Source organism: Pelmatolapia mariae, linkage group LG18, assembly GCF_036321145.2.
Source record: "Pelmatolapia mariae isolate MD_Pm_ZW linkage group LG18, Pm_UMD_F_2, whole genome shotgun sequence".
Classification (NCBI taxonomy): domain Eukaryota; kingdom Metazoa; phylum Chordata; class Actinopteri; order Cichliformes; family Cichlidae; genus Pelmatolapia; species Pelmatolapia mariae.
Genome location: NC_086243.1, coordinates 4,312,568 through 4,338,903, shown reverse-complemented (window position 1 = coordinate 4,338,903; position 26,336 = coordinate 4,312,568). Strand labels below are relative to the sequence as shown.

Genomic DNA, 26,336 nt, shown 5'->3' with positions numbered 1-26,336 from the left:
GTTTCAATTGTATTTGTGGAACTTGAGTGACTACAGTGAAGTTTGTTAAAATGCAAACACTAGCATGATACTGCCTGGCAGGGTGGCCATGCAGTAGTGGTCAACATTTGCGTGTGCTATTGGGCAAACATTATATGTAATGTGTCCCACTGTTGTGTACAACATATAGAATCTGAAAGTGTAATCAAGGGATGCTCACTGGCTTTGTCACTTGAAGGAGAAGTTGTAAACTAATGAGTACCTGGATTTGTTCTCATTTTTGACTCCAATGAACTCTAATTTACAAAATAAGCATTATGTGGTATTATCTGCGACCAATAAACTACTAGCTAGCAGTACAACCTGCTACTAGAGGTTGAGCTTATTATAAAGTCATTAGGAAAGTGTCATAGAGAAATGAGCCAGGGGCCATTTCCCCATAGATTTCCATATCGTTGTATTTCTGGGCTAGTGTAGATGTTAGATATTTTTTAGGGCTGATCTCTGAAAGCTTCAAATCACTTAACTTCTGCATTGGAACATTTGTTTATCCATATAAGAACATGCATCTGGTATGCTTTTCCTTGTGACACTGCAAGAAAATTGGTTGTTAATTATACAGATGATCTGAGAACATCAGCCTTATCATAACGTTTCATAATTATCTTACTCTGCCTCTCTTCTTGCTTTAATGGCAGCAGCAGTACTCAGCATACATGGAATCCACAAATTTGTCTAAACCTGATAACTCATGACGTGGTTCTCCATCTTCAAGTGCCCCATAAATGTTCAGTGTGGTTTAGATCAAGTGATCATGGAGGAAACTCACTGAGAGTCAGAACTCTTTTGTCTTCTTTGGTCTTTAAGTAGTTCTGTAGTAGTTTGGAAGTGTGTTTGGGCTTGTTATCGTAGTGTGGTCTGACTCTTTCTGTCCTTCTCCACAAAGATGCAAAGCAGAGGGTTGAACATTGTTTTTGTACAGTGATCAAAGCATGACATTTAGATCTTGTGATGGTGTGGTCACTTTTGGTCTGTCTGATTATGCACTGCATTAAACAAATCCAACCATCCCCCATTTGAGTCTTTCTCTCTAGTCAAGGCTGACAAAGCGCCACTTCTCTTGGAGTACCACTTTAACTTTTAAAATTTCGTCGTAGTTCTGATGCCATGCCAAAGGCAACTGTGTTGCTGGGATTCAGTCAGTGTACATTGTGCTTTTCAAGTGTGTCTTATCACCACTGGATAGGGCTCCGATGGTGCATTTAAAAAGTTTTTAAAAAGTTTGGAGTCAGAGCAGAAACTCTGTCTAACATCTCATATTAGACAGTACAATATTGAGAGGTATTCTATAAATGTATAAATGAACTGTGGACGGTTGATACATGTTGATAGAAATGAACAGTGAAAATATTGTAAGCCAGTTGTAAACAAACTAGTTCTTAACGGCATAGTTTATTTTTAGTTTATTTTTGAATGATAAGGAAAAAGGTCTCAGTTGGTCATTAAGCTGCTTTGCCAATCATTTTTGAGCCTCTGAAAATGTGGAGGGCTACGTGTAAAAACCAGTTAATGCAATGGAATGTTATATCACTTGAATTAAAGTTGAAAGTCTGCACTACAATTACCTCTTGAATGTTTGATTCAAAATGTTGTACAAAGGCAAAATTTTAAAACAAATCGTGTCATTGCTAAAACCTTGCTAAAAACAAACTCTTACTTATACATGAACAGCTAAATCTGTTGACTGTCACTAAGGCGCGATAAGCGTAATTTAAACAAATGTAGAACAGAAATACAGGCAAGCAGTTTTTCTTAAATTGTAATGCTTATGTTGATACAAATGAATAGTTTGATTGGTGCACAGAATAGTCAGTACATAATTCTCCTCTAAGAGAGGGCAAGCTCCCTTAAATTGTGGTAAGGACATGGTATGGTCGGATTAGTCATGATCAGTCCCTGGGAAGTCTTCTTCATGGCCACATTAAAACATTGGTTTTATATTGATTGTATCTCAGCTATTAAATTTCTCAAATGCACCCTATCAATTCCATATAATGATGTCACTGCTAAAAGTCGTCATTCTATTTACTAATGGCCTAATGCATGATGTGCTTGCTCTGGAAATTGAGAACCACAGCAATGAGCAAGAGTAACTTTTACCAAAATTCCAGTCGGTTAGATTGATGGCATTCATTTCTTGCACTTCAGAACCTCTTGTCCCAAGAGGCCAGATGATAAACATTATGGCATTCTGTTGAATGTGTTGCTGGCTTTTCTAGCACTAAGTAAAGTCAAGATTTAGGTATATAGTCTTTAATTACAGAAGAAACAGAATGAATGAATGTTGCCTCTCTATGCAGGATGTATATCCCACAACATCCACTCCATTATAATAGGATGAACCACTCTAACTCCACAGTCTCTTTGAGTTTGAGGCCCTGCTGGACACATAAATCACTAAAGAACAAATAGGACAGAAGCATTATGCTATGGTGATAAGGTAGCAGCTCAAAAGCTCTGTGCTGTATAATCTTCAGGCCAGAAGAAAACCTCTTTTTCTATTATTCTATTCCCCAACTGTTTCAGCATTTCACTCCCTGATCTCTGACTCCGATTGCATGCCTGTTTGCTTATATTTTGTATCTTTCGGCTGTGTTCCTGTGTGTGTGTGTGGGTGGTGGGGTTTCTGTGCAATAAATTCAGCCTTCATTGATGCCAGCAGTGGTTACCCTTTTCTCATCAGTAACTGTTGATGAAAACAGCCTGACTTTTGTCTCAAATCAGAGTGTTGCTTTAAAGTGGAGCTGCAAAATCGTCATTATTTTTATTGAATATTTTTGCCAGGTTTTCTGACTGCAAAATTAAACCTGCTAGGTTATTATTTGCACAGGTCCATTGTATATATGAAGATGCATATTTGTGAGCAAGTGTGGGTGGTGTGCTTGAGTGTGAGTGGATCAACAGTACATCAAGAGTCAAAAAAAGTAAGTCTGATAACAATACATTGGACTGTGTGGGGAGATAGGGGGACTCAAAATACAGAAACAAGTGCATAAGTTGGCTTTGGCAAGCTTTAGTTTATATAATCTTTTCTCACAAAACTAAGTAAAGCAACCCCGCTCTCGACACAATGCCCAGTGTGAGTATATACATGAACTCACTGGGAAGAATTCTATGGAGCTCAGACTTCACCCTGAGGCAAGTGTAGGTCTGGTGCTCGTCGAAAAAGGAACTCTGAGACTACAGATCCATGCCATTTATGTCATACCTTGCTGAAGTAGGGCAGCCTGGCTACTTCTTACAAAATATTTATTAGGACCTGCAGTGATGCTGCTCTCTGGCAACATTTTGGAAAATAAGTAGCTTCCCAAATCCACAGGACTGACCTTCAAAAGGCTTCAGTCAGCCACATACTGAAACCACTGAACAGTTTTATCATCGAAAAAACAAACTCAAAACACGTGATACAGAAAGACTGAATTTAAAACAAACACTTGGGCGTTACTTTCTTAAAGTCTTTACTGTTGCCTTCTGCAAGCTACTGAGTTCTGCAAATGCAGAGTTTGATACTACAAGAAATACAAGCAGTGAGGATGGATTTATTGGCTAATCAAATTAGAACCCAAAATCAAAAAAAAAAAGTTTACGCTTTTCCTTACTTATGGTGCATGCATACATTTTTAGCAGTTTTAGCTAGTGCCAAACTTGCTTAATCATCATTTTTTTGAATGGCAGGTTAATTGGATGAAGGACTGCCACAGACAGATTGATGTGTTTTAGAAAACAGAGTCCTTATGGATGTTGGCAGAATTAAAGTATATATGGTGTCTATTGAGTTATACTGAATGTTTCAGAGATTTCACAGTGTGGGTTTTTGTATCATCATCCTTTGAGGTTTCTTAAATAAGAAGGATATACAAAAGAGGATTGTAATCTTGGCTTGTGTCTGCTTCGACTTTCTGTTTTACCAGGTTTGCCAATACAGAATTCCCCTTTATTTTTCTAAAGGATTCTATAAGTGCCATCATTAAACTGCATACGGCCTGTAACATACATACTCTAGTTCTCTGGACAGCAGCAACTTCCATGGTGCACTGTTTTTGACTCTCTGCTCACTGTATAACCTTCCCAGGTGGCTCAATCAGTTTGTGCTGCAATGTGTTTATGGCATCCCAACGGATGCCATAAACAAGGTGTCACTGCAGCTGAGCAACCTAATTTTCTGTGTGTGTGTCAGCAAGTTCTCAATCATCACTCATTAAAAAAGCAGAATAAAATTAAATTAACACATTTTTCCCTCAGTCATCCCCAGCCATCACTGTGGGAAAGTTAGGAAGAGGATGAGGTCATTTCCTTTGCGGTGATCTCAAAATCTGCAAAACAGACCAATCCTTATCACTTCACGGTATCTAAAAAAGGGATAACACATAGAGTCAAGGAAACACTGTGTTGAGACTAGATTACTAGATCAAATCTAATGAAACTTTATTAGCAAAGTCTTGGGTACAGAACCAAACTCAGATGTTGGAGTAGGAGGGAAAAGAAATGAATAAAGATAATAAAGATAGAGAGATGATAAACAGCAAGATGAAAAACTAGAGGGCAGACAAAAGGAAAGGCATTCAATAGTGGCATATAATTGCATAGTAAGCAATGAGAGGAAAGTAGAGAAGTAGTACTCTGTGGATCATGAGAGGTCCACCAACAGCCTGAGCCCATAGTAACCTAAGTATGGTTCATGGTTCATGGTTCAGGGTCACATGATCGAACTATAAGCTTTACTATTCTGCTTTCAAAAACTCTAGGAACCACAAATAAGCCAGTACTCTGAGAGGAGAATGCTCAACCAGAATTATATGGCACAGTAACATCCTGACGATATGTTATGTCATGACCATTTAAGACATTGGGTGTGGTTGAACAGTCAAATGTACTCAGTAAGATTCTTAACTGAGTGAAATGACCCAGAAGTATGCAGGCGGCACTCATAATCAGAGCTTGCTGAATTCTATAAATACTAAGGTAAGGTGGTTCACTGTCTCTTTTATTACTTCCTTTAGCAAAGGATGAACTGGACCATCTTCTATGAGAGGAAAAGAGGAACATTTGCGAAACCGATCATAAGTAACTGACAAAGTGGCACAGATCATATAAATGTTAATTCATTTTTTCTTTTTCATGCCATAATTAAAATATTCTGAATTTTCAACAGCAGTTTACTTCGGGTCAACTAGGATAAGCTCCAGGTACTTGGATAAGTGATGAAAGGAGTGAAATATACAAATACAAATAGTTGCATTGGATCATCTGTCAAGCAAGAAATAATAAAATAAGCCTCCATATTTTATTTATTTATTTTTAAAGAATGTGATATTATATTTTTCACCGGTGGTTCTCCTTTATATGGCCTGAATAAAACAACATGACATGGCAGTTAGATGCACATTTTGTAGTGCACTACCCGGAAAATGTAGTTTCAACACCTCAGCTCATCTATTAAGGAATCTAGTGGAAGTGCAGTTTGCTTCTCTGAGCATTGAGCTTCTCTTTTCTCAGGTCCTTATGAGTTTTCACACATCTGCTCTTGACCTTGTGACATTTTCCATCGAGATCAAGGAAAAATAACCAGGAAAATTACATTTTTCAGCCACACATCTTTTCACTCCCATATTGAATGTATATTTCATTATCTAGAATATTTAAGAATTTTTTTTATTACAGAATAAATATGGTTTGCATTTCAGCAAATAAAACACTTAATTTTGGTTAGAATTTAATCCAGTGGCAACTGAGACCATGAGGGGTCGTGATCAGGGGCCACTGTGATGTTTAGATTGAATTTTAGTCTTTAAAATGTTTGGTTCAGGTTGTTCAGGTTAGGGAGAGATTTGGATTGTGGCCACTAAAAAAGGAAACCTTGTGAACATTTTTTTTTATTGGACATACACACTGGCACTCAATGTGATTGTTAAGAAGTTGGGAGCCTGGCAAGGGGGGCACATTTATCTGCATGGCTTCATATAGCATGTACAAGTTTCTATAGTAGCACTGAATGTTAAAATTGTCTGTAAATAGCAAGGCTCATTGTCCACATGGGCAAAATTTCTAATGGCACTGAGCTGATTAAAAGACTACCCAAAGGCATTAAGCTGTAACAACAAGCTTTGTTACATTTTTGGCTAGAAAGAACAAAGCCCACTTTGTAAATTTACCAGACCTCGGCCTCTGTTCTGCACTGGCATGTACACAATTACCACTTTAGTCATCCTTTGAGACCTCCTGCAGGTCTTTTAGGGGCTCAACACACAGAAGTGATGCCAGAGAGTAAAAGCAGCCAGTTCATCTGCAGCCAGGATTTTAGACTCAAAGGACTTTTGCATCAACCACTACCATTTTATGGCTTTGCTGTAACCTTGCCCCTATTTTCTGTTCTATTTCCACATTCCCCTGCAGATTGTATTTGTCTTATCTATTAACCACCAGCTATATAGAGAAGAATCTGTGGTTCTGTCCATAGGCTCTAAAGCATTCTAGCTTTTATCATTTCCAAGCCGTGGTCATGGTGGTAACCTTACCTAACCCCATACTGTGGAGGAAGGCATAAGAAAAGATTTTTGGAAAAAAAAAAGCTAGATTTTTTTTATCTGTTATTACTTCTTTTGTTTTGTTTTTTTTGTCAAGATTTGGCAGAAAATTTTAATAATAATTACACATTTAAATAATACCCTTAGGGTTCAGGTTGAGGTCATCACTGATGATGACTCAGACCTCAGAGGGCTAGAGGTCCCTTGGTCACGGCGTGACATTCTCCTTCTCCTATGTCATTATGATAGATTATCATCATGATCTCCTAAATATAAGTTCATTTTAACATGGACTCAGTTTCTGACCCAATAATACCTGAATCAAACCTTACATAGTCCAATCCTAACCTAAAAAATTATCTCTACTACTATTTTTGTTTGTTTGGAGTTTTTTTCCCGTCTGATTAGGATCTTCATCATGGAAATCGTTGTATAACACAAATGTACCTGGAACATGATATCAGCTTGTCCCTAGTGCATCAAACTCTAAGTAGGTCCTTACTGTATTGGTAAGAAAAATGTTATAATAACAGCACAAAGATGAAGCTGCAGGCCTCATTCTTTGGTCAGAAATGACACCATTGCCTGCTGACAGCTGCTGGGTAGCCTTCTGAGACAAACTCCAAGAAAACCTCTAACCGATCCCCTTCACAGCACCCCAAACAGGCCTTTAGAACTCTGTTGGAATTGCATCAATAGTGGGAGCAGGGCCTGGGGACAGATGCAGTATTACTCTTGTGAGCTCCTGCAGGGTGAGAGGTCTGTCAAGTGCCTCCCTCTGCTCAGGCCTAAGTCTGGGCAGTCACTGAAACAAATTCTCAGCACACCAGCTGTCACTATATAACATAGCATGCAAGTCATTTGCCAAATTTCTCATCAGCGGCTGACATTAAAGCTCTAAATGGCAGTCTCAAATGTGAAAGTTGTTTAAACAGAGAGCACAAGGTAAAAGGAAAGAGCCAAATGACACTTCATGCTTTGAAAAAGTACTTGCAACTCTGGAGACATTTTTTCCTTTTAAGTGAAACATCTATTAGATCTAACTCACTTGACAACAAGCCCTCATCTATTCCCAACCTTACTGCCCTGCCTTTTACATACATCCACATTGTTTAGCTTTACTTTTTTTAAATTTACAACTTTTAAGTGTTCAAAACAAACATGGCAAAAAAGAAAGCATTTTCCTTTTTTTTTTTTTAATTTACAGCTACAAGACTGGAGTGGGAAATTTAAACTGGTATTATCGCAAATGTCTTCTAATTCAGTGAGATCCTCCTTTTACCATGCATGCACTGCTCTTTTGAGAGTTCTATCCATAGATTTTCTGTGATATTCAGATTATAATGCTATGGGAGCTGTAAGAAAACCTTCAGCTTGATCCTTTTAAGGTGGGCTAAAGTCAATTTTAAGATGCACAGTAAAATAAAGGAGCACCACATCAGAGTCAAGTAAAATTTCTTAAGGATCTTTTGCATTTCTGCTTTTATATTGCAAGGTGCAAGCCATTCTTTTGAAAACATCTTCTTGGACATCCAAATTAAGTCAGGACAATGGATTTTTTGTCATTTCAACTATATAAAGGTAATGAACTATATTGTAGAACTAGACAATTGGCCTACAGGGCTATGGTGCTACATACTATACAGCAGCATCTATACCAGCCCATTAAAGCCTTAATAGACTGATGTGATTTATATTTGCATGAATGTACGTCACACTGCGCTGTGTTTTACTAGATGCTGTACAGGTGCAAGCCTTGGAAAACAATGGGTTTTGGAGCACAGTGCATGTGGCTTCCTGCATGAAAGGGCCTTTACTCTACTGTGCATTAAAGCAGGACTGCCTGAATCCTGAGGTCATGAGAGCAGGAGCACAGTCCAAGGGTACAACACCATCTCCTCTTCAGCCACGAGTGCATTCCAGTGTAGTGGACCAAGCTCTCACCAAAGCAAAGGCTTAGAAAGAACACGAACACACACACACACACACACACACACACACACACACACACACACACACACACACACACACACACACACACACACACACACACACACACACACTGATAAAAGAGGGGTAGTGATAATGGTGGAGGCTTAAGAGCTTCAAATTGTCCAAAATGGAAAGTGTGCTCTCTGCAGGAGATTGAGAGATAGAGAGGGAACCATGGGTCTGCTATTTTTGGTCTACTAGGGGGATCTAAATCTGTGGCTGGATGGAAGAAAAGCCTCCTGGGTAATGACCCTAAAAGCCCACATCAAAAAGAGACACCCACAGTTTTTTTCTGATATTCATGGTGGTGACTGGAACCAGGTGTGATAAAATAGCTGAAAGCTGAAAACAAAAAGCAATGAATGACAGTCTTATATTATCACAGTTTTTAGCCAAAACTGCAAATCATAAAGGTCAAGTCAATACAGATAAGGCTTTTCATCCATAATCTGTCAGAATAACAAAATGATCAAAAGGCAAGTTACAACCATCTCTCAGTTCAAAGCTTGAAACTTGGTGTACTATCTGTATGCAAATGAACTTTGTAACACTCACTTCGACAGACTGATGATTATTTAAATCATTAAGTGATGAAATGAATGTCTTAATACGCCCTTCTCAGAGCAACATTTAATTAATAAAATGACAACAGTGTTAGATTAATTAGACTTCAATGTAAAACAGACTATAAATCAATGTGGAATACAAAAGAAACAACCAACCTGGTGACATAGTAGCAAGGAACTATTTTCTGTTTTGCCGTTCTTCATCATCACATCAGCATTTTTTGTTATTTTCTGAATTTTTTACCACATTACCATTAATAACTGTCAAAAAAGTTAACAACTTCCGTACTACTGGAAACTCATGCAAGGTACCAACTCTGATATTTATTAAAATGCAGTATCAGGGTGGGCACTTCATATCACATTCACACCCATAATATTTACCAAAGCTGTCTTCTAAGACGCTTTCCTCTCTGTCCTGCTTATTACTCTCACAGAAATTAAAATACCTAAATATAATTTAAGGGGTAAAAACAGCTTCCCACTGGAGCTGTACCCTCTAAGCTACTCTTGACAGAGGATGCTTATTTGGATCCTTGTAGTTTGTAGTTAAGGCGAATAATTTTGTACCTTCGCGTAGAGTCCCAAAATGTACCTACAGCTAACTTCGAACCATCAATAAACCTAACATGCACCCATAGAAAATCCACTCAGCACAGGTAGAACAAAGGCCCATAGCTATGAGGCAACAGTGCTAACCTCTGCACTGCTGTGCTGTTGATATAGAAGACAAATGTAGAATGGAACTTGTTCCCTCATAATAAGTCACAATGCCAAATGTTGGGCTACGGCGCTATTTTGAATGTATCTGACATTCTAACCCTTAATTATTATTTTAGAGAGAAAAGAATCGAACGAAAACACTTTGGTTGTGTTTGGACGAAAACATCTGCTATCACACAGAATCATATCCTGTTTTATCAAAGACATCAAAACACACCAGCTGTTAAAAAAAGTATTTTATTGGAGATGAAACTGGCAAAAACTTGATTATATGACTGTGCATAACTATTAAACCCTAACCATCAACACTGTCCTCACTGCGATATCATAAATAAATCTCTACCACTACCAGTTATAATTATGGATGATAATTCAACATTAATTAACACTTAGAGCACAAAACTTGCTTATTGCAAATTTGTCTGTGCATTCAAAGCAATGCCGGGAAACTTTCTTTGTCTTTTATCCTGTCTTCCTTCTCTCTCCCCAACCGGTCGCAGCAGATGGCCCCGCCCCTCCCTGAGCCTGGTTCTGCCAGAGGTTTCTTCCTGTTAAAAGGGAGTTTTTCCTTCCCACTCTCGCCAAAGTGTTTGCTCATAGGGGGTCATATGATTGCTGGGTTTTTCTCTGTATGTATTAAAGTAGGATCTACCTTACAATACAAAGCGCCTTGAGGCGACTGTTGTTGTGATAAAATAGAAATTAGCATGTGTTTCCCACATGCAGGGGCATGGGCTTTCAGGTGTCTTTATAAACTTACTGAGGCGAGATTACCTGAAGGAAAGCCATACAGGCAACTATACATATAAAGGCCCCACAGGGATTACCTACTCGCTGTAAGGCAACAGTGCTAACCCCTGCAACACTGTGGTGTGCAGCAGCTATTAATCTCATATCTGTATCCGGGCACCATCTCTCAAGGCACCTTCTGACCTCTTTATGACCTCTGTTCTTTTTGTGTACCATCTATGATCACTCCTGTGCTGTTTTACTATTTCACTGTTTCTCCTCCATGACCCTTCAAAGAACACCGGGTACCTGTCTCTATGGGAACCTGGACAAAGATAGTTGGAACACACATAAAACAGTTTCAGGGTTTCCTTTGAACTCTGTCACAACTACTCCACATAAAAACCATACACAAACATGACATATGCATTTTGACAGGTTTAAGATTCCCTAAATAACTTGTCACAGTGTGACCTGATTTTTCCTACAGTCGTCTGCAGTCATCATCTGTGAAAATGGCTCAGATTTTATTACCATGTACAAAATGTAACCGGGAAACTAAAAAAAAAAAGGATTATAACCTAACCCTTTCTCTCCCTTTCTCTCTTTGTTTTTATTCAGTTGATTTTTAAAGTCTTGGAAATCAGATAACAAAACAAAATAATCTTTATAATGGTTACATATTGAAAATGATTTTTTTTCAAAATGGGTTAGTGTAGGGTTTAGGATTACAACCTACGATGGCTGAGAAACAAACACATTCTGACTGAGTAGGGTTAGAGACGGGGATATAGTTGGGATGATGGCTCAGGCCTCAGAGGGTTAATGGGAAAACAAGTCTGTTTTCCAAGTTCTTTAAAAGTTGAGAGCCAGGAGATGCACTTTCATTTGATTGACTGGATGGTGAAAAGGCTTTCATTTCAGCTTCCATTCAAATGTCAGAGGATGTGACTCCTTTTCAGCTAATCCCCCTTTCTGAGTTTATGTGTATTTGACAATTCAGAAAAAGTCACATTGACGGCCCCTTTTAACCAAAATAAGTCTGCCATGTCATCCCACCTCAGTGACATTCATACAGGTTTAATTACATCGCCGGGGCTTTAAATGATATGAAATGCCAAATGGGGACTAATATTCGGCCTAGACACTCTATGTGACAAATTAAAGTGTTCGTGTTTTTATTCGCATTGGATCAGCAGATGTGAGCTGCATGATGATCAAGGCAACCTCTTTCACTGAAGTTGCTGGAAGCTAATGTGCCCCTTCAATAACAACATGCATTTCAAATGTGAAAAGCATCAAGGTGAGAGGAGGAGCAGTCACTGCCTAACAGCCGTGCTCAATTAGTTGTCTTCATTTTCACTCAACAGTTTTATTATGTTGCATATAAAAACTACTAATATGTGATGGCTGCACAAAAGCAGTAGACTGGTACAAAATCTCTGGGCAGCCTACTGGTGCTGAAATGCCCAGCGACACTTTGGAAGTGTGTCACTGCAAGTTTTTTATTGCGTATTACTTAACAGACCTCTTTCTGCATAATCATCCTACAAATTGGTTGCAGCAGGTGGTAAAGATTCTCATTTTCCCATAGTCAGCATGTAGCTACTAGCCAGCTGTGGCTATATCTGTATGTCTCTGTGTGTTATATTTAGATTACAGTACTCCTTATTTTCCAGTCCTGTATTTCTGCATGGCCATTTCCAGTGTTTGGTTGTTTTTTGTTGGGGTTTTTTTTGGAAAAGAAGGAAGTCGAGAAATTAAAAGTAAGGAAATTCAGATTTCTGGAAATGAATGTAAAATGTCAGTACACTGTGTAATATTTGACAATGAAGAAGAATAAAGAACATGGACATCAGTTTATGTCAGTAGTCTTCTCTGTTCCTACTGATAAGTTTACAATAATCTTCCAAATGTGAAAATGAAAGTTTAGAATTTGAAATTCTTCTAAACATGACCTATCATTTCCTCTGTTCATGTTACTTAGGTGCAGTGAAAGTATACTAAGGCACTGCCTTTGCTTAACTCTTATAATAATAGAGAAAGAAATGGTATCTTCCATGACCTGCCTCTCACTTGTTCACTTTCTCCCGTTGCCCTGTCTCTTAAATTTGATACTGTTGCTGGCTGTAGAACATACAAAGCGCAATCAGTTTACATTGTAAAAAGGTGAAAAGTAATGAAAGACAATATTTGGGCCAAGTTACTCTGGCATTAAGTAGCTTCCAACTAGCTAGCAGCTAAATCAATAAACTGAGCTTTTTTTTTTCAGCTGCAGCTTCGAGCTTCTGTAATGAAAACTTTCACTTTCTTTTTTTTCTTTCAAGCTTTTTGAGTAACAGTGGTCAGGGCAATTAATAACACAGTTGTTTGCATTCTTCAGAAAGGAAACAGGTTAATCTGGTGTAAAAATGCACTTTTCTCCGCAAAATATTTTATTATTAATTTGTTTTAAATATTCATCTTGTTGCAAAACACAAAGCTCATGTTAAGAAGGAATGTTTAGATGGGGCTATAATGTGTTTTGCATAACGACATGTTTACATTTCATTTTGGGTAATGTCAATGCATTACTGAGTAAAATTGAAAAGAACCAGTAAACAGAAAAGTACTTGGCTATATATTTATAATACTTGAAACTTCATAATCTGCTGGGAGGTTTTCTGATACAGAGCAGGAATACATGGGAGAGACTCGCTGTGGTTTAAAGTGGATATTGTTGCACTGTGTACCTGTGTTGTCAGCATTGTTCTAATATGACAAAAAAAGCTTCTTTTTTTTTTTTTTCTTTTTTTTTACAGTATTTCTAATTAAATGAAATGTTTAAAAAAGGTGATCTGATTCATTAATTCCAATATTTACTTGGATAATAATTCTTAAACAACAACTTTCCCAGTGTTATTCTGTTACTCCAGCTAAAGAATGAAGCACAAAAAAACAAGAAGAAGCAAAGTGGAAAAACAGAGCAACAAAGAATGAGGTGGAACAGAGACAAAGTGTTCTAGTGGCTGGTGATGGAACGTGTGTTATTTGTGTTATTTAGCTGTCTCCTAAACTGAAGAAACCCCGTCCAGATTTGGAACAAGCACAAACACACACACAAACACAGACACACACACACCCACACACACACAAAGACCTCAAAACACCTGCCAAATCATGGAAGAGGAAAAATGTGACTAATTACATCTCTTTCCAAGCCATTGAAAGAGTAAATACCAAAGAAGAGACATGCATATTCATAGCAGGGCACAGCGGGATTGACTTGGCTGTTGAAAATCCTCCAGAATGAGCTTCTGAAGTGAGGAGAGAGGAAGCTTTTGACACAACAAATTGATGATTATTAGAGCGACAGACAGGGAGACAGACATGGATCAACAGACAGATTCAGAGAAGCAGCATGAGCGCCACAAAGAAAGCTGCCTGCTGGTTTCTACGGGATGATACTTTAAATATCACACGTGAGCTTTTTGATTTTTAATAGGCTGTGCACCCATGAAACAGCACCATAATTAGCATACCCCTATATTTTAAAATAATTTCAACAATAAAAGCAGCGGAATTGAAACAAGCTTGTACCCTGCTGTTAAAGGACATGAAGGCGGACAGTATTTCCCACAGCCTGAGCATTTATTTATGGGTTGAATCTTCAGTTAGTGTAACATCAATCTGAAATTATTAACTATTTTAAATCCTGCAAAATTTCATTCTTAGCATAAAAACACTTGTTTTGTAAGAGGTGTTCGTGTAGGTGTAATGGCTTATAGGTAGCTAGGTAGGCAGTTGGTTATGTAACATTGGTTGTGCAATTTTCCCATTTGCCAGTTGGGCTTTCAACATCATGCCAGACTAGAAGACCAGTCGGTGGAAAAGCATGGCATTGCAAAGTAATAATAATGTAATGTAATTATGTTAACGATGGCTTACTTTCACTCAGGATTCCACTGTTAGTGTGACATCAGCTAAGAACCCACACAGATTTCAATGAAATTAAAAACTCTGCCACAAAACTGCAAAACAAAACACAAATTACAGTCTACTTTGATTAGACTTTTTCAGCCTTTTTTGATATTGTATCAGCAACTTTTTAATTTTTCCTTTTATAAAAGGAATGAAACAAATGGTGGAAGAAACCATATTGCAGAAGGCATCTGACAGCATCCCTTAGGATATCCTTTAGAAGGCGCCTTGGGAGTAAGGGGTATTTGGCCCATTGCTTTGAGTCGTTGTAAACCGTTGTGAGAGGCAGGTCCACACTTTCATGTGGAAAAGAAGCAACCAAAAAAACAACATTTAGGAAGAAGCAGCTTTTAATAAAATACCAAATGTTTTCTTTCTGCAGACTAATTATTTTGAAAGGTGAGCGAAAAAACAAAACAAAACATGCAGAATACATTTGGATTGCTCACATAAATAAGGCTCCATATCCATCACGTCCATAACTATTGAATTAAGTATTCTTTTTAATAGCAGGCTGAGAAATAGTGAAAGCTGCAGGCAACAAACAAGCTGCATGTGGCTGAGACTGTAGGGCTTTTGTTGGCGATTATAGACTAGGTGACAGTTGCTACTGATGATTAGTTCTGAAATACGTCCCAGTCAAGACTTGTCATCATTATAACTAGGAATTGCAACTGAAAATAAAACAAGTACATAACCATCCTTATCTCACTGGGTTAATACAATTGCTCATATTGTACTGTGTATATACATATGTGTACATGAACAAATTTACTAGGCCACGTACAAGACGCTTTCAGGAGCTGCTTGGGCATGGAAACCCATGTCATGAAAATCCTGGGGCACAGTTTTTGTGATTATCTTAATGCCTGAGGAGGATTCTCTGCATTTATTTAGTCAGCAGAGTGTTAGTAACTTGGAGTTGATAAAGAAAATATCACAGACTGACTTGTTGCAATGGTAGCAGGCTATTAGAGCACCATGTTCAAATTCAGTAAGCTCTTTGTAATACCCAGTTCTTTTTACAAATGTTTGTAACTGCATGATTAGGTGCTTGATTTTATACACCTGTAGCAAAGGGACTGAAAACATCTAAATTTAGAGACTGAGAGGAGTGACTTTTCTCAGCATAGTGTATGTTAGTTAATGTTCTAACTATATATAAGCATGTGCCACTACATTACAATCCACGTGCAACTTAATTCTGAAAAATTTGGGACTCTGATCAAGAGTCTTTTTTCTTCTGTTGCGTTTTGGGTTTTTTTGTTTTTTTTCACGATGCACCAAATCTTTTCAGTTAGTGAGAGGTCTGGACTGTAGGCAGGAAAGTTTAGCACCTGGACTCTTTATACACAAATGAGCTTTGGCCCAGAGAAGACAGCAACATTTCTGGATTATGCTCACATATAGTTTCTACTTTGCATGAGTGAGCTTTAATCTGTATTTGTAGATAACATGGCAACATGTGTTTAGAGTAGTGTTTCCCAACCTTTTGGAGCCACGGCACATATTTCACCTTAGAAAAATCACACGGCACACCACCAAACAAAAATGTCACAAAAAGCATTTTGATCATTTTTCCCGGCGCACCAGGTATAGCAGAATTGGCTCAGTTTGTCCCCCAGTATACCTTTTTTTTTGCTTTCTTGTGACCACATGCTAGGGCCTTCTACTGGGTCGAAATTTTCTCCAGGACCCAGGTCAGACTGACTACTTTTTCTTTTCAAATATTTATCTATTGCTATTATTATTCTTCGTTTTCTTCTGTTTTACTTGCAGTTGGCAACCCATTTAATTAGAGCAGGTAGTCTAGTGGAAGAGAATGTAATTGTTCTGCTTGTTACTCACGCCGATCGCTTAGAGTATCTTTACTCTAAGCGAAAAAGGTTAAAATATCAATACTACAGTCTAAATATCAGGAGAGCAAATCAATATGCTTACAGATGTGTGGCCTAAAGATCACAAGAATCTAATACTGATTTTCAGCCTTCAGCTTTGTCCCTTGCACACAGAGATTTTTCTAGATTCTCTTATGCACTATGTGCTGTAGATGAGGAACATTATTCTGAAATTGTTCCACAATTATTTGCCTTTTTTTGCAGATTGGTAAACCTTTGCACATCTTTACTTCTAAGAAACACTGCTTCTATAAGATAGTCTTTTTACACCCAATAATGTTACTGATCTTCTGCCAAGCAGACAAAATATTCTTCATACTGTCTCTTCTTTTTCAGCCTTTTCTTTCTTTTCTTTTTTTTGTTTGTGCAATCAAATTAAAAAATAATTTTTCATGAATTTTTCATGAAAAGATTTTTCATGAAATAGCAAAATTTCTGTTTAAACATTTGATGTTTTCTGTGTTCTGTTGTTATAAATATAAGTATAAGTTCTACCAATCACTACATTGTGTTTTGATTTACTTTTTACACAAACCCAATCTTTTTGGAATTGGGTTTATATACAAAACAGCTCTGCCTCAAAAATGGTACGCATTTCTGTGAGTGTATCTGTGATGTCAGGCATCTTGGCAGTGGGTTTGGGTCTTTATGAATTGTGCTTGTTATGTCATATCTGACGTATTAGTTTGGAATCTGTCTGTAGTCTGTAGCCTAGGTCAACAAGTGTCCTTGATGTGCAACGATTTTTAGGTGGGTGCTACATTTCAAAGTAACGGCCACATGAAATCCAAGGCCCAAAGTTTACCAGCAGAACTTTGTAGTGAACAACAGAATCAATATTATTCAATTATCTGACACTGGTTCCAACGACTTCCCATCCTAAGTAGTAATACAGTGCTAGTTAGTCCCAGCAATATCAACCGTTAAGAAGTGAACCGATCTTAGAGACCTACATTAGTAGGTTCAGGGACTAGTGGTGGTATAAGTTGCAGGTATGTCAGCCAAGATACGATGGTTTGGAAACCTGTGTGGGATTATTCTGTCTTTCTTTCCTCTCTTACAGATTTGTGGGGGGTTTTTTTTTTACACACTTTTTACTTTCTTATTAAGTTTAGGCCCCTAAGACTGATTAGATTTAACTACTGAAATATCCTGGGTAAGGTATGAGGTTTAAAAACTGCTTCGTTAGATCCATAAAACAATCTTATTTTGGGGTAAAATATACCTATTCTCAAGAGTAATCACACTCACTGACAAATTAGGAATTGGAAGTACCTGGCCTGTCTCACTAAAGCCATAAAACAGTGTATCATGGCAGAGAAAATGGAAGGAAATGGGCCACACCAGTATTTTTTGACAAAATGGCATTAACTCAATGAGAATGGGCTGGTGGTTCTAATATTGTGGCTGATTCAAAAATATGGGCACTTCACTTCAAGGCATCGCTCCAGTGTTATAGCTTATGAATCGATGGTATAGCTGAAACTACTTTGTATTTTGTGAAAACCGTGATCATATCCTCCTAAGGCTATGTCTACTATATACACTGAACAAAAATATAAACACAACACTTTTGTTTTGCTCCCATTTTTCATGAGCTGAACTTAAAGATCTGAAACATTTTCTACATACACAAAGGACCCATTACTATCAAATATTGTTCACAAATCTGTCTAAATCTGTGTTAGTGAGAACTTCTCGTTTGCCGAGATAATCCATCCCACCTCACAGGTGTGGCATGTCAAGGTGCTGATTAGAAAGCATGAATATTGCACAGGTGTGCCTTAGACTGCCCACAATAAAAGGCTACTCTGAAATATGCAGTTTGATCACACAGCACAATGCTACAGATGTCGCAGCTTTTGAGGGAGCGTGCAATTGGCATGCTGACTGTAGGATTGTCTACCAGGGCTGTTGCCTGTGAAATGAATGTTCATTTCTCTGCCATAAGCCGTCTTCAAAGGCATTTCAGAGAATTTGGCAGTACATCCAACCGGCCTCACAATCGCAGACCACATGTAACCACACCAGCCCAGGACCTCCACATCCAGCATGTTCACCTCCAGAATGGTCGACCAGGTGGAGACCAGCCACCCGGACAGCTGCAGCAACAATTGGTTTGCATTACCAAAGAATTTCTGCAAAAACTGTCAGAAACCGTCTCTGGGAAGCTCATCTGCATGCTCGTTGTCCTCATTGGGGTCTGGACCTGACTGCAGTTCGTCACTGTGACCAACTTGAGTGGGCAAATGCTCACATTCGATGGCATCTGGGACGTTGGAGAGGTGTTCTGTTGACAGATGTTTTTACTGTTCAGGACAGATGGCAGACAGCTTGTGTTGCATCGTGTGGGTGAGCGGTTTGCTGACGTCAAGATTGTGGATTGAGTGGCCCATGGTGGTGGTGGGGTTATGGACAATGAACACGAGTGCATTTTATTGTTGGCATTTTGAATGCACAGAGATACCGTGTTGAGATTCTGAGGACCATTGTTGTGCCATTTATCCATGACCATAACCTCATTTTACAGCATGATAATGCACGGCCCCATATTGCAAGGATCTGTACACAATTCCTTGGAAGCTGAAAACATCCCAGTTCTTGCATGGCCAGCATACTCACCAGACATGTCACCCATTGAGCATGTTTGGGACGCTCGGCTCGGCGTATATGACAGCGTGTTCCAGTTCCTGCCAATATTCAGCAACTTTGCACAAGTATTGAAGAGGAGTGGACCAACATTCCACACCCCACAATCAACAACATGAACAACTCTATGCCCATTGCACACCATTTGCCTCACACAGTGCAACACATCTCCATTAGATGTGTTGCACTGTGTGAGGCAAATGGTGGCCACACCAGATATACTGACTGGTTTTGCGACATCTGTAGCATTGTGCTGTGTGTGGCCTTCTATTGTGGGCAGTCTAAGCCACGCCTGTGCAATAAACATGCTGTCTAATCAGCACCTTGACATGGTGGTGGGATGGATTATCTCGGCAAATGAGAAGTTCTCATTAACACAGATTTAATTTAACCAGATTTGTTAACAATATTTAATAGTAATGGGTCCTTTGTGTATGTAGAAAATGTTTCAGCTCTTTAAGTTCAGCTCATGAAAAATGGGAGCAAAAACAAAAGTGTTGCATTTATATTTTTGTTCAGTGTATTATATATGATAAAGGAAATTAACAATTGTTTAAAATCCTACAAGAAATCAGCTGGGTTAGAAATGCCAAATGTCAAGAATTTTACTTCAAAGTCTTCTCAATTAAATCGCAAGTGCTAAAAATGTATTTTTACTTGAAGCCTTAAAAATAGCCTAAAATAAAATATGACTCTTTTAAAATCTGCTTGTTCAAAAATAAGAGCATTCTAAAAAAAAAAATCCAAAATGCTTTACCATGTGCTTCCTTTTCTTTCCAGGATTGCAAGATGTCCTGCCAGAGTTTCTGCGTGGGCGTTTTGTGGAGGCAGCCCTCAGCTATGTGGCATGCAACTCGGAGGGCGAGTTGCTCTGTCGCAACAATGACTGCTGGTGCCGGTGCTCTCCTCGCTTCCCAGAATGCAACTGTCCTTTTGCTGACATCAAGGTCATGGAGGAGAACCTGGAAAAGAGCAAAGAGGCGTGGAACAACTTCAACCAAGAGTTCATGGAATCAGGTATGGGTTCATGTTTCTAAGCAAGCTGTTGAGCTGCAGTTGAGCTATAAAGAGGTTGCACTGAAGGACGCTTTGGTTTCGTTTCTGAACTGCTTTGGAAGAAAAATGCTCCACTTAACATCTGAATGCGTATAAAAAGTTTGTATGGCGATTCAAAAGCCTGCTGATAACTAATGCAAGATGTATTTTGGCGGTAAGTCTGCGGTGTGGTGTTTTGATTTCGATTCTCAGATGCTATATGAGCTCATGTCACTGTTGTCGTTGTGATTAAACCTGTAACACTTATGGGAACAACTTCAACATCCATCGAAAAATATGTTCCATTTGACTTGGATCTTTGAGGTTCAGTTTTTTTTTCCTTCCAGCAGATATGTATGTAACACATATAACACACAGCTAGTGTGAGCCACTTACAGTCCAGAAGACAATTATCCTTCTATGCATTTAGTAAATCTAAAATAATATTTGAATATTCATAGACCACACCAGTCTGCTTTAGCACACAGTGTTGGAACCACTATCTTACACTGTCCAAAAAAACTAAAACATATTTTCTGGTCATATTTCAGCATAATTAGCATTACACTTGAAAATCAAAAAAGACTCACAGTATGTCTATTTAATGCTTGCTTGGAGCTGCAATGAAATAGTTGGATAACCAGCAAGAGTGCAGTGCACTCAGCACTAGCAGCAATTTAATTTCAGAAAGAAGCTTGAAGAAATGTTGTTCAACAAATGAGCTGATGCTGAATTGTTCTGCTCTTTAAACCTCTTAGATACAAAACAAATATTTAATGAATTACAAATCCTTAGAGTATTTGTGGTTTTTATGCAGATTTGTTTTCTTTAGTTTTGACATTACTTAGCAACATTTTCCACACAGCTATAACACTGAAAATAAGACTCTTATTTGCTGGCCTTGCATTGAGGTAGGCTGTACAGAAAGGAGCTGTGGACAGCTGGACAGGGAGCGTGTTGCACAAGTTTGTTCGGTTCCAGTACCAGATGCAGATGCAGCAAGTGGGGTGGTGATGATTTATTGCTCCAAGCTGGAAGCAGTTTATGCTCAGTAACACTCTGGTTATACAGTGTGTACCTGTGAAGTGTTGCTATGATTATGTTCATAATTAGTCAGTTTGCACATTTCTGACAGACCAAAACAATAAGTTAGTACTTGGTTCACAGCTCAGTTAATGCAAACTTCATTAACAGCCTGATATACTCACTAAACACTTAAGTATGTACTTCTTGTTAGTAAGAGTTTGGATCCCCTGTATCTTCAGAATTGCCTTAATTCTTTGTTGTATAGATTCAACAAGGGGGATTTTGGTCAGTTTGGTTCATTGGTCTGAGATCTGGTGACTGTGTGGTCATTTGAGTGGAGTGAACTGACAGAAGTGGCACCATCTGCTCCATGGTTTAACATGTATGCTCAGAGATGCTCTTCTGATAAGCAGAGATGTTGTTTTCTGGCGACCACTTGATTGTAGAAAGTGGTCATTTGAATGTTTGCCCTTATTTCAGATCAAAGCAGTCTGGCCATTCTACTCTGACCTCTGACATTATCTATCTAAACCTTAAAATGACTTTGTAGTTTTACTTTTCAGTAACCAAGAATTAGTACCTAACATCATTAGACGAGTGATTTTAATACTGTGGCTGATCAGGATATAGTAGGGAAGAATGAAAAGAATGGATACAAGTAATGATACTTTTATTGTGAATACAGCGAAGTATAATTAAAAGTAGGCTGTTCTGTGTAACATCTAGAAAACCGCTGTTATTAATGACATCCACAAATGTTCTTTGTAAATAATTTAAAAAGTTAGAAAACATTGCTACATTTTTTAATTATTTCAATTTAGATAGTATTGTGTTAGTAATATTGTTAGCAAGCTAAAGTTAGCTAGATTTACATTTATTTGCAGCATTAACTGATCCAAGTAGATCAGCAGAATGCAGGCAGAGACATCATTAAAGTTTGAATGCGCTAGCTTACATCCACTCAAATCAGTATTTTGCTAGCAGCAATGCAAGCTAAGGCAAGCAGCATTAGCTTACAGTAATGCTAATGCTGTAATGTGGATCCTCAAAAGATAGAGCAATGTTCCCGAGACTTAAATGTAAAGCCAGTGCAGAAGTACCTTAAATTTCAAATTGGTGGTAATGACCAGCGGCGGCGGGGACACTCCTCTGTATACTTAAAGAAGGTGTATTTAAGTTTTTGACCAATTTTTGATTTATGGCCTCAGTAATCACTTTCCTAATGGGTTTATGGTTGCAGTTTGCTCATACCGTATTTTAACTTTTGATTGCATGAGGATACTTTGGAACAACAGACTTTAAGCACTGTCATTACTGAGGTTTATACGATTTATATAGAAAATATGCATCTGGGCACAGGTGAGGAAAGTATGTAGTTATTAAAAAAGTTAAATGTTGTCTCAACCTATGTGCAAATGATATAGGCACACAATACATTTGATGTTAGTTTTTAGAATTTAGTATTTAAGCTGGTGCTGTATAAACATAATGTAGTACAATCATAATCCAGAGTAAAAATTCAATTTACTGCCAATAAAAGTTTTTGAAACTTGAAAATTTTGTCATTATTCTTCACTATATCACAGAAACATGTAAGAAAGTGATCAACCCCCCACACCACCCCTGGCAAAAAAACAAACAAAAAAAAAATAAAAACACAGAAGCTACAGAGTACATGAAAAAGCTTGTTCTGTCACTGCCAAAATTTCTGGCCATAACCATGGTTTCTGACCAATTTACAGGAAAGTGAAGGTCATACTTGAGCATGCTGAGAAACAATGAGAGCGCCTTAATCAGGTTAACAATCTCACTCTTGTTAAATTGTTTTCCAGCAAGCCAACCTATCATATCAACCGTCATAGAAAGCAAGACACAGGTGTGTCATATAATGATGGCAATGATGCAGAATAACTTGGACATCATTTCCTAAACTTGATAAAGCATTGTTTTTTTTTCTCCTTTGCTACATCTCAACACATCACCAGCTCACTTCTTAATGACTTGGAATATCTAGGCAGAATTTAATTGGAGACGGGTTTCTGGCAGTTTTTTGTGAGCATCTTGAGTTTCCTCACAGAGATTAGCAGATTGTGTGTGTGTGCTGACATATAGGTTGAAATTGCTCTTTAAGTGACATTATGTTGCTAAACAGCATTTTTGTGCATTCACTTAGGCTCATTTTGACAGCACCTGACTTTGCAAGGTTTCTTTTACTTCCTTTTGCTGCGTGTTAAGTCTTTATAAAGAGGTGCTGACAAGGAGCACAGACAGGAGGAAGATGTGTAATTGCATGGCTTTTCTTGTTCTGCTGACTTTATGGGTTTTGTCAGGAGCTTAACTTTGTGTTGTTTGTCATAAAATATGAGGCCTTTAGTACATCTGCAGCCCTGTGTGTTTGAGTAACGAGCTAAGAAAATATCAGGAAAGGCTCCCCAGTTTGTAACACACCAACAAAGGGCAAACCAAAGCACAGGCAGGCATAGATTGCTCAGCCACAGGCATGACTGCATTCAGGGGATCATCAAAGTTTTATCTAATTTTAGGGAACACTCACAATCCAATTTCACGTTCACACACTAGCAGCCACCTAGCAGGAGGCGAGTTGGGATGAAAAATGAATGCAGAAAAAAGAGAGGAGGCTAATCTACATGGCAAATATTGTTTGACTTTCAGAGCTTTAAGAGCAGGTGTTAGTATTCATTGCCTCTCCCTCTTTCTCTCTTGCTAGTTTTTCAGCAACTTTTCACTCGAACACGAACACACACACACACACAAACACACACAAAGTGGATTCTAGCTTCTGGGGTTGTCTAGGAAGTTGGGCTGAATCTCGTCTGCTGGGACGGGCTGATAAATTTATTGTGGCGAGAGGAAAACAACTGGGAGGATGGTGTGTGTGACAGATTGCTCATGTGTGTGTCAGAGAGACAGAAGGAGGACATAGAAGAGACTAGATCACTGTGTGTGCCAAACAAAAGAGGAGAATAATACCCTCGAACCTCAGCCAATCGCTATTTGGAAACCAAAGTCCCAATGCTAGGTTGATAGCTAGCTACAATCACACACACACACACACACACACACACACACACACACACACACACACACACACACACACACATACATCACAAGAGCTCTCTGCTCTAAGGCTCTTCTCTCTGATAGATCTTATGCAAGGTTTTGGGAGGCAAGATGTCCCAGGAAGGTGTGAATAAGTTGGAACATCACACCTTTGGTTTTGTGAAATTGGAAAACACTACCAGCTTTAAGGCTTAGCACCAGATCCTCTAATACCTTGACTGCATGGTGTGTTTATGAAATTGAAGTGACATATTTGTAATAGAGTGCTGTAATTTATGTGTCCTCTGTCACAGGCTTAAAAGTTGGTACAGAGTGGTTTTGCCTTGATACAATACTGCTTAGTTTTATTTTCTCAGTGTCTGATTGGCTGTCTTTTGTGACAGTACATACACTAATAAATAAACATTTATAATCATATTTCCACAAACGGTGACCAGAGGCTTTATTTTCCCCAACTACATAAGATAAAGGCCTTATAAGCCTCTACTTAAAGCTAAAATGTAATTAGTGGTAGGATTTTAATTTCTCCCTGTTTAATCAGTTTAACTGATCATATGTTGGTCCAGGGTTTTTCTTTGACCTACTCTAATTTGCCCTCTTAAACTCGGGACATTATAGTTTCAAATGTAAAGCCCTCTAGTAGTTTAGTGAGGCATCTCCAGACTGGAACACTCAGATGGGAGTAATGGATGACAAACCAAAATAACTCAGAGTGAGGGAATGAGATGCCACCACTGTGCCAGTGTGAACACAGCACAGCACGATTACATTGCTGAAATGATTTAATTAGAAGCTGTTTAAGGCATCTTAGCTGGTAACCCTGACCCTAATGAAAACGTTTTGGATGTGTTTAAGTTAAAATGATTACTTTCATTGGTCCCTGGTTGCCAAGATTTCTGACAACAACTTAATAAAAACAATAATTCTACATTCTGATTGCCTTGGGTTGGGGCTTCATTTGCATATTGCAGGGTTAGATTTGGGGTTGTCAGCAGTGATGACAGTAATGAGAGGGTAAAGGAAAGAAAGTTGTAATTCTTAAAATTATGCTGCAGATTCTTAACATAGTCAGTGATCTCCAAAATTGTTCAGTCAATAACACCGTAGTTAACAGAAGATCGATATTTTATTATGATATTTGGTGGCATGTCTCTCTTTTGGGACATCCTGCCCTTCCACAGAATATTGAAGGCTGGCAACACAAAACAAAGCAAGCACTGATGACAACAGACATGACACTGATCAAGTCAGATACAAAATTTGATGCCATCAGCCGATCTACTGTGGTGGCATTTCAGTTTGACTCATGGCCTTGTGATTTGATCAGAAAAAGGAAAAAAACTGTGTGTTTGTTGTTTTTTATAAATCCCCCAAACCCAAAAGTCAACACTAAGTTTGTGTCATTGTGCCCAATGTTCAGAACTCTTCTGCTGAGGGAAACCAAAGAGTCACAGATAAAAAGTAGCAACTGATTCCCTGTTTTATATTTCTGGGCAATTTATGTGGGAATGATTCCAAGCAAACTACAATGTATACGTAATATAAGTACAGGGCTGGTCACATTAAGTTAAAATGAAACAAAATGAATCATTCATGTATCCAAGCAGTTTTGAATAGCCTGATACTCCTCCCAGCATTGCTATAAGCAATCAGAAACCCCCCAGTGATCCATGAATTTGGAAGATAATTAACTGAACTGAGCCAACACAGGTGACACAACGCTACAGTGACACACGGGCTGAAGTGCCAGCCTTAAGAGCCAATTTTATAATGAAATTCTGATAGGGTTTAGAATTAGCATATTCTAAGAATGTTCCACTCAACAAACAACCCATTAAGCTGGATCTTTACGGTATTAGCACAGCTGATGTGAGGAATGCGAGTTCTTGGCCCACCATATATGTTGCAGGGAGTTAGGAAACGAATGAGGTCACTCATACATGAAACGTAAGATGGAGCTTCTTGGTAATTAAGATTCAATTCCCTGCTCCAGGGGTGGATAGTAGGTAGTGTAAACTCTCTACTGAGAGAAAGTCAGAGTTTAAAAAAAAAGGAAAAAAGTTCAAGGAAGTCTTTCATTTTCTGCTGTGTTCAGTTCAGGTGAGAGACATGAC

General features: G+C 38.4%; 1 protein-coding gene across 2 annotated transcripts in view; it reads left to right on the top strand.

Moving 5' to 3' along the window:
* brinp2 (bone morphogenetic protein/retinoic acid inducible neural-specific 2) overlaps positions 1-26,336 on the top strand; it is a 268,975-nt gene that overhangs the window by 177,484 nt on the left and 65,155 nt on the right. For both annotated transcript variants that reach the window (XM_063462358.1, XM_063462360.1), the window contains exon 6: positions 19,861-20,097. In XM_063462358.1, coding sequence (XP_063318428.1) covers positions 19,861-20,097 — 237 coding nt within the window. The remainder of the gene's footprint in view (positions 1-19,860; positions 20,098-26,336) is intronic.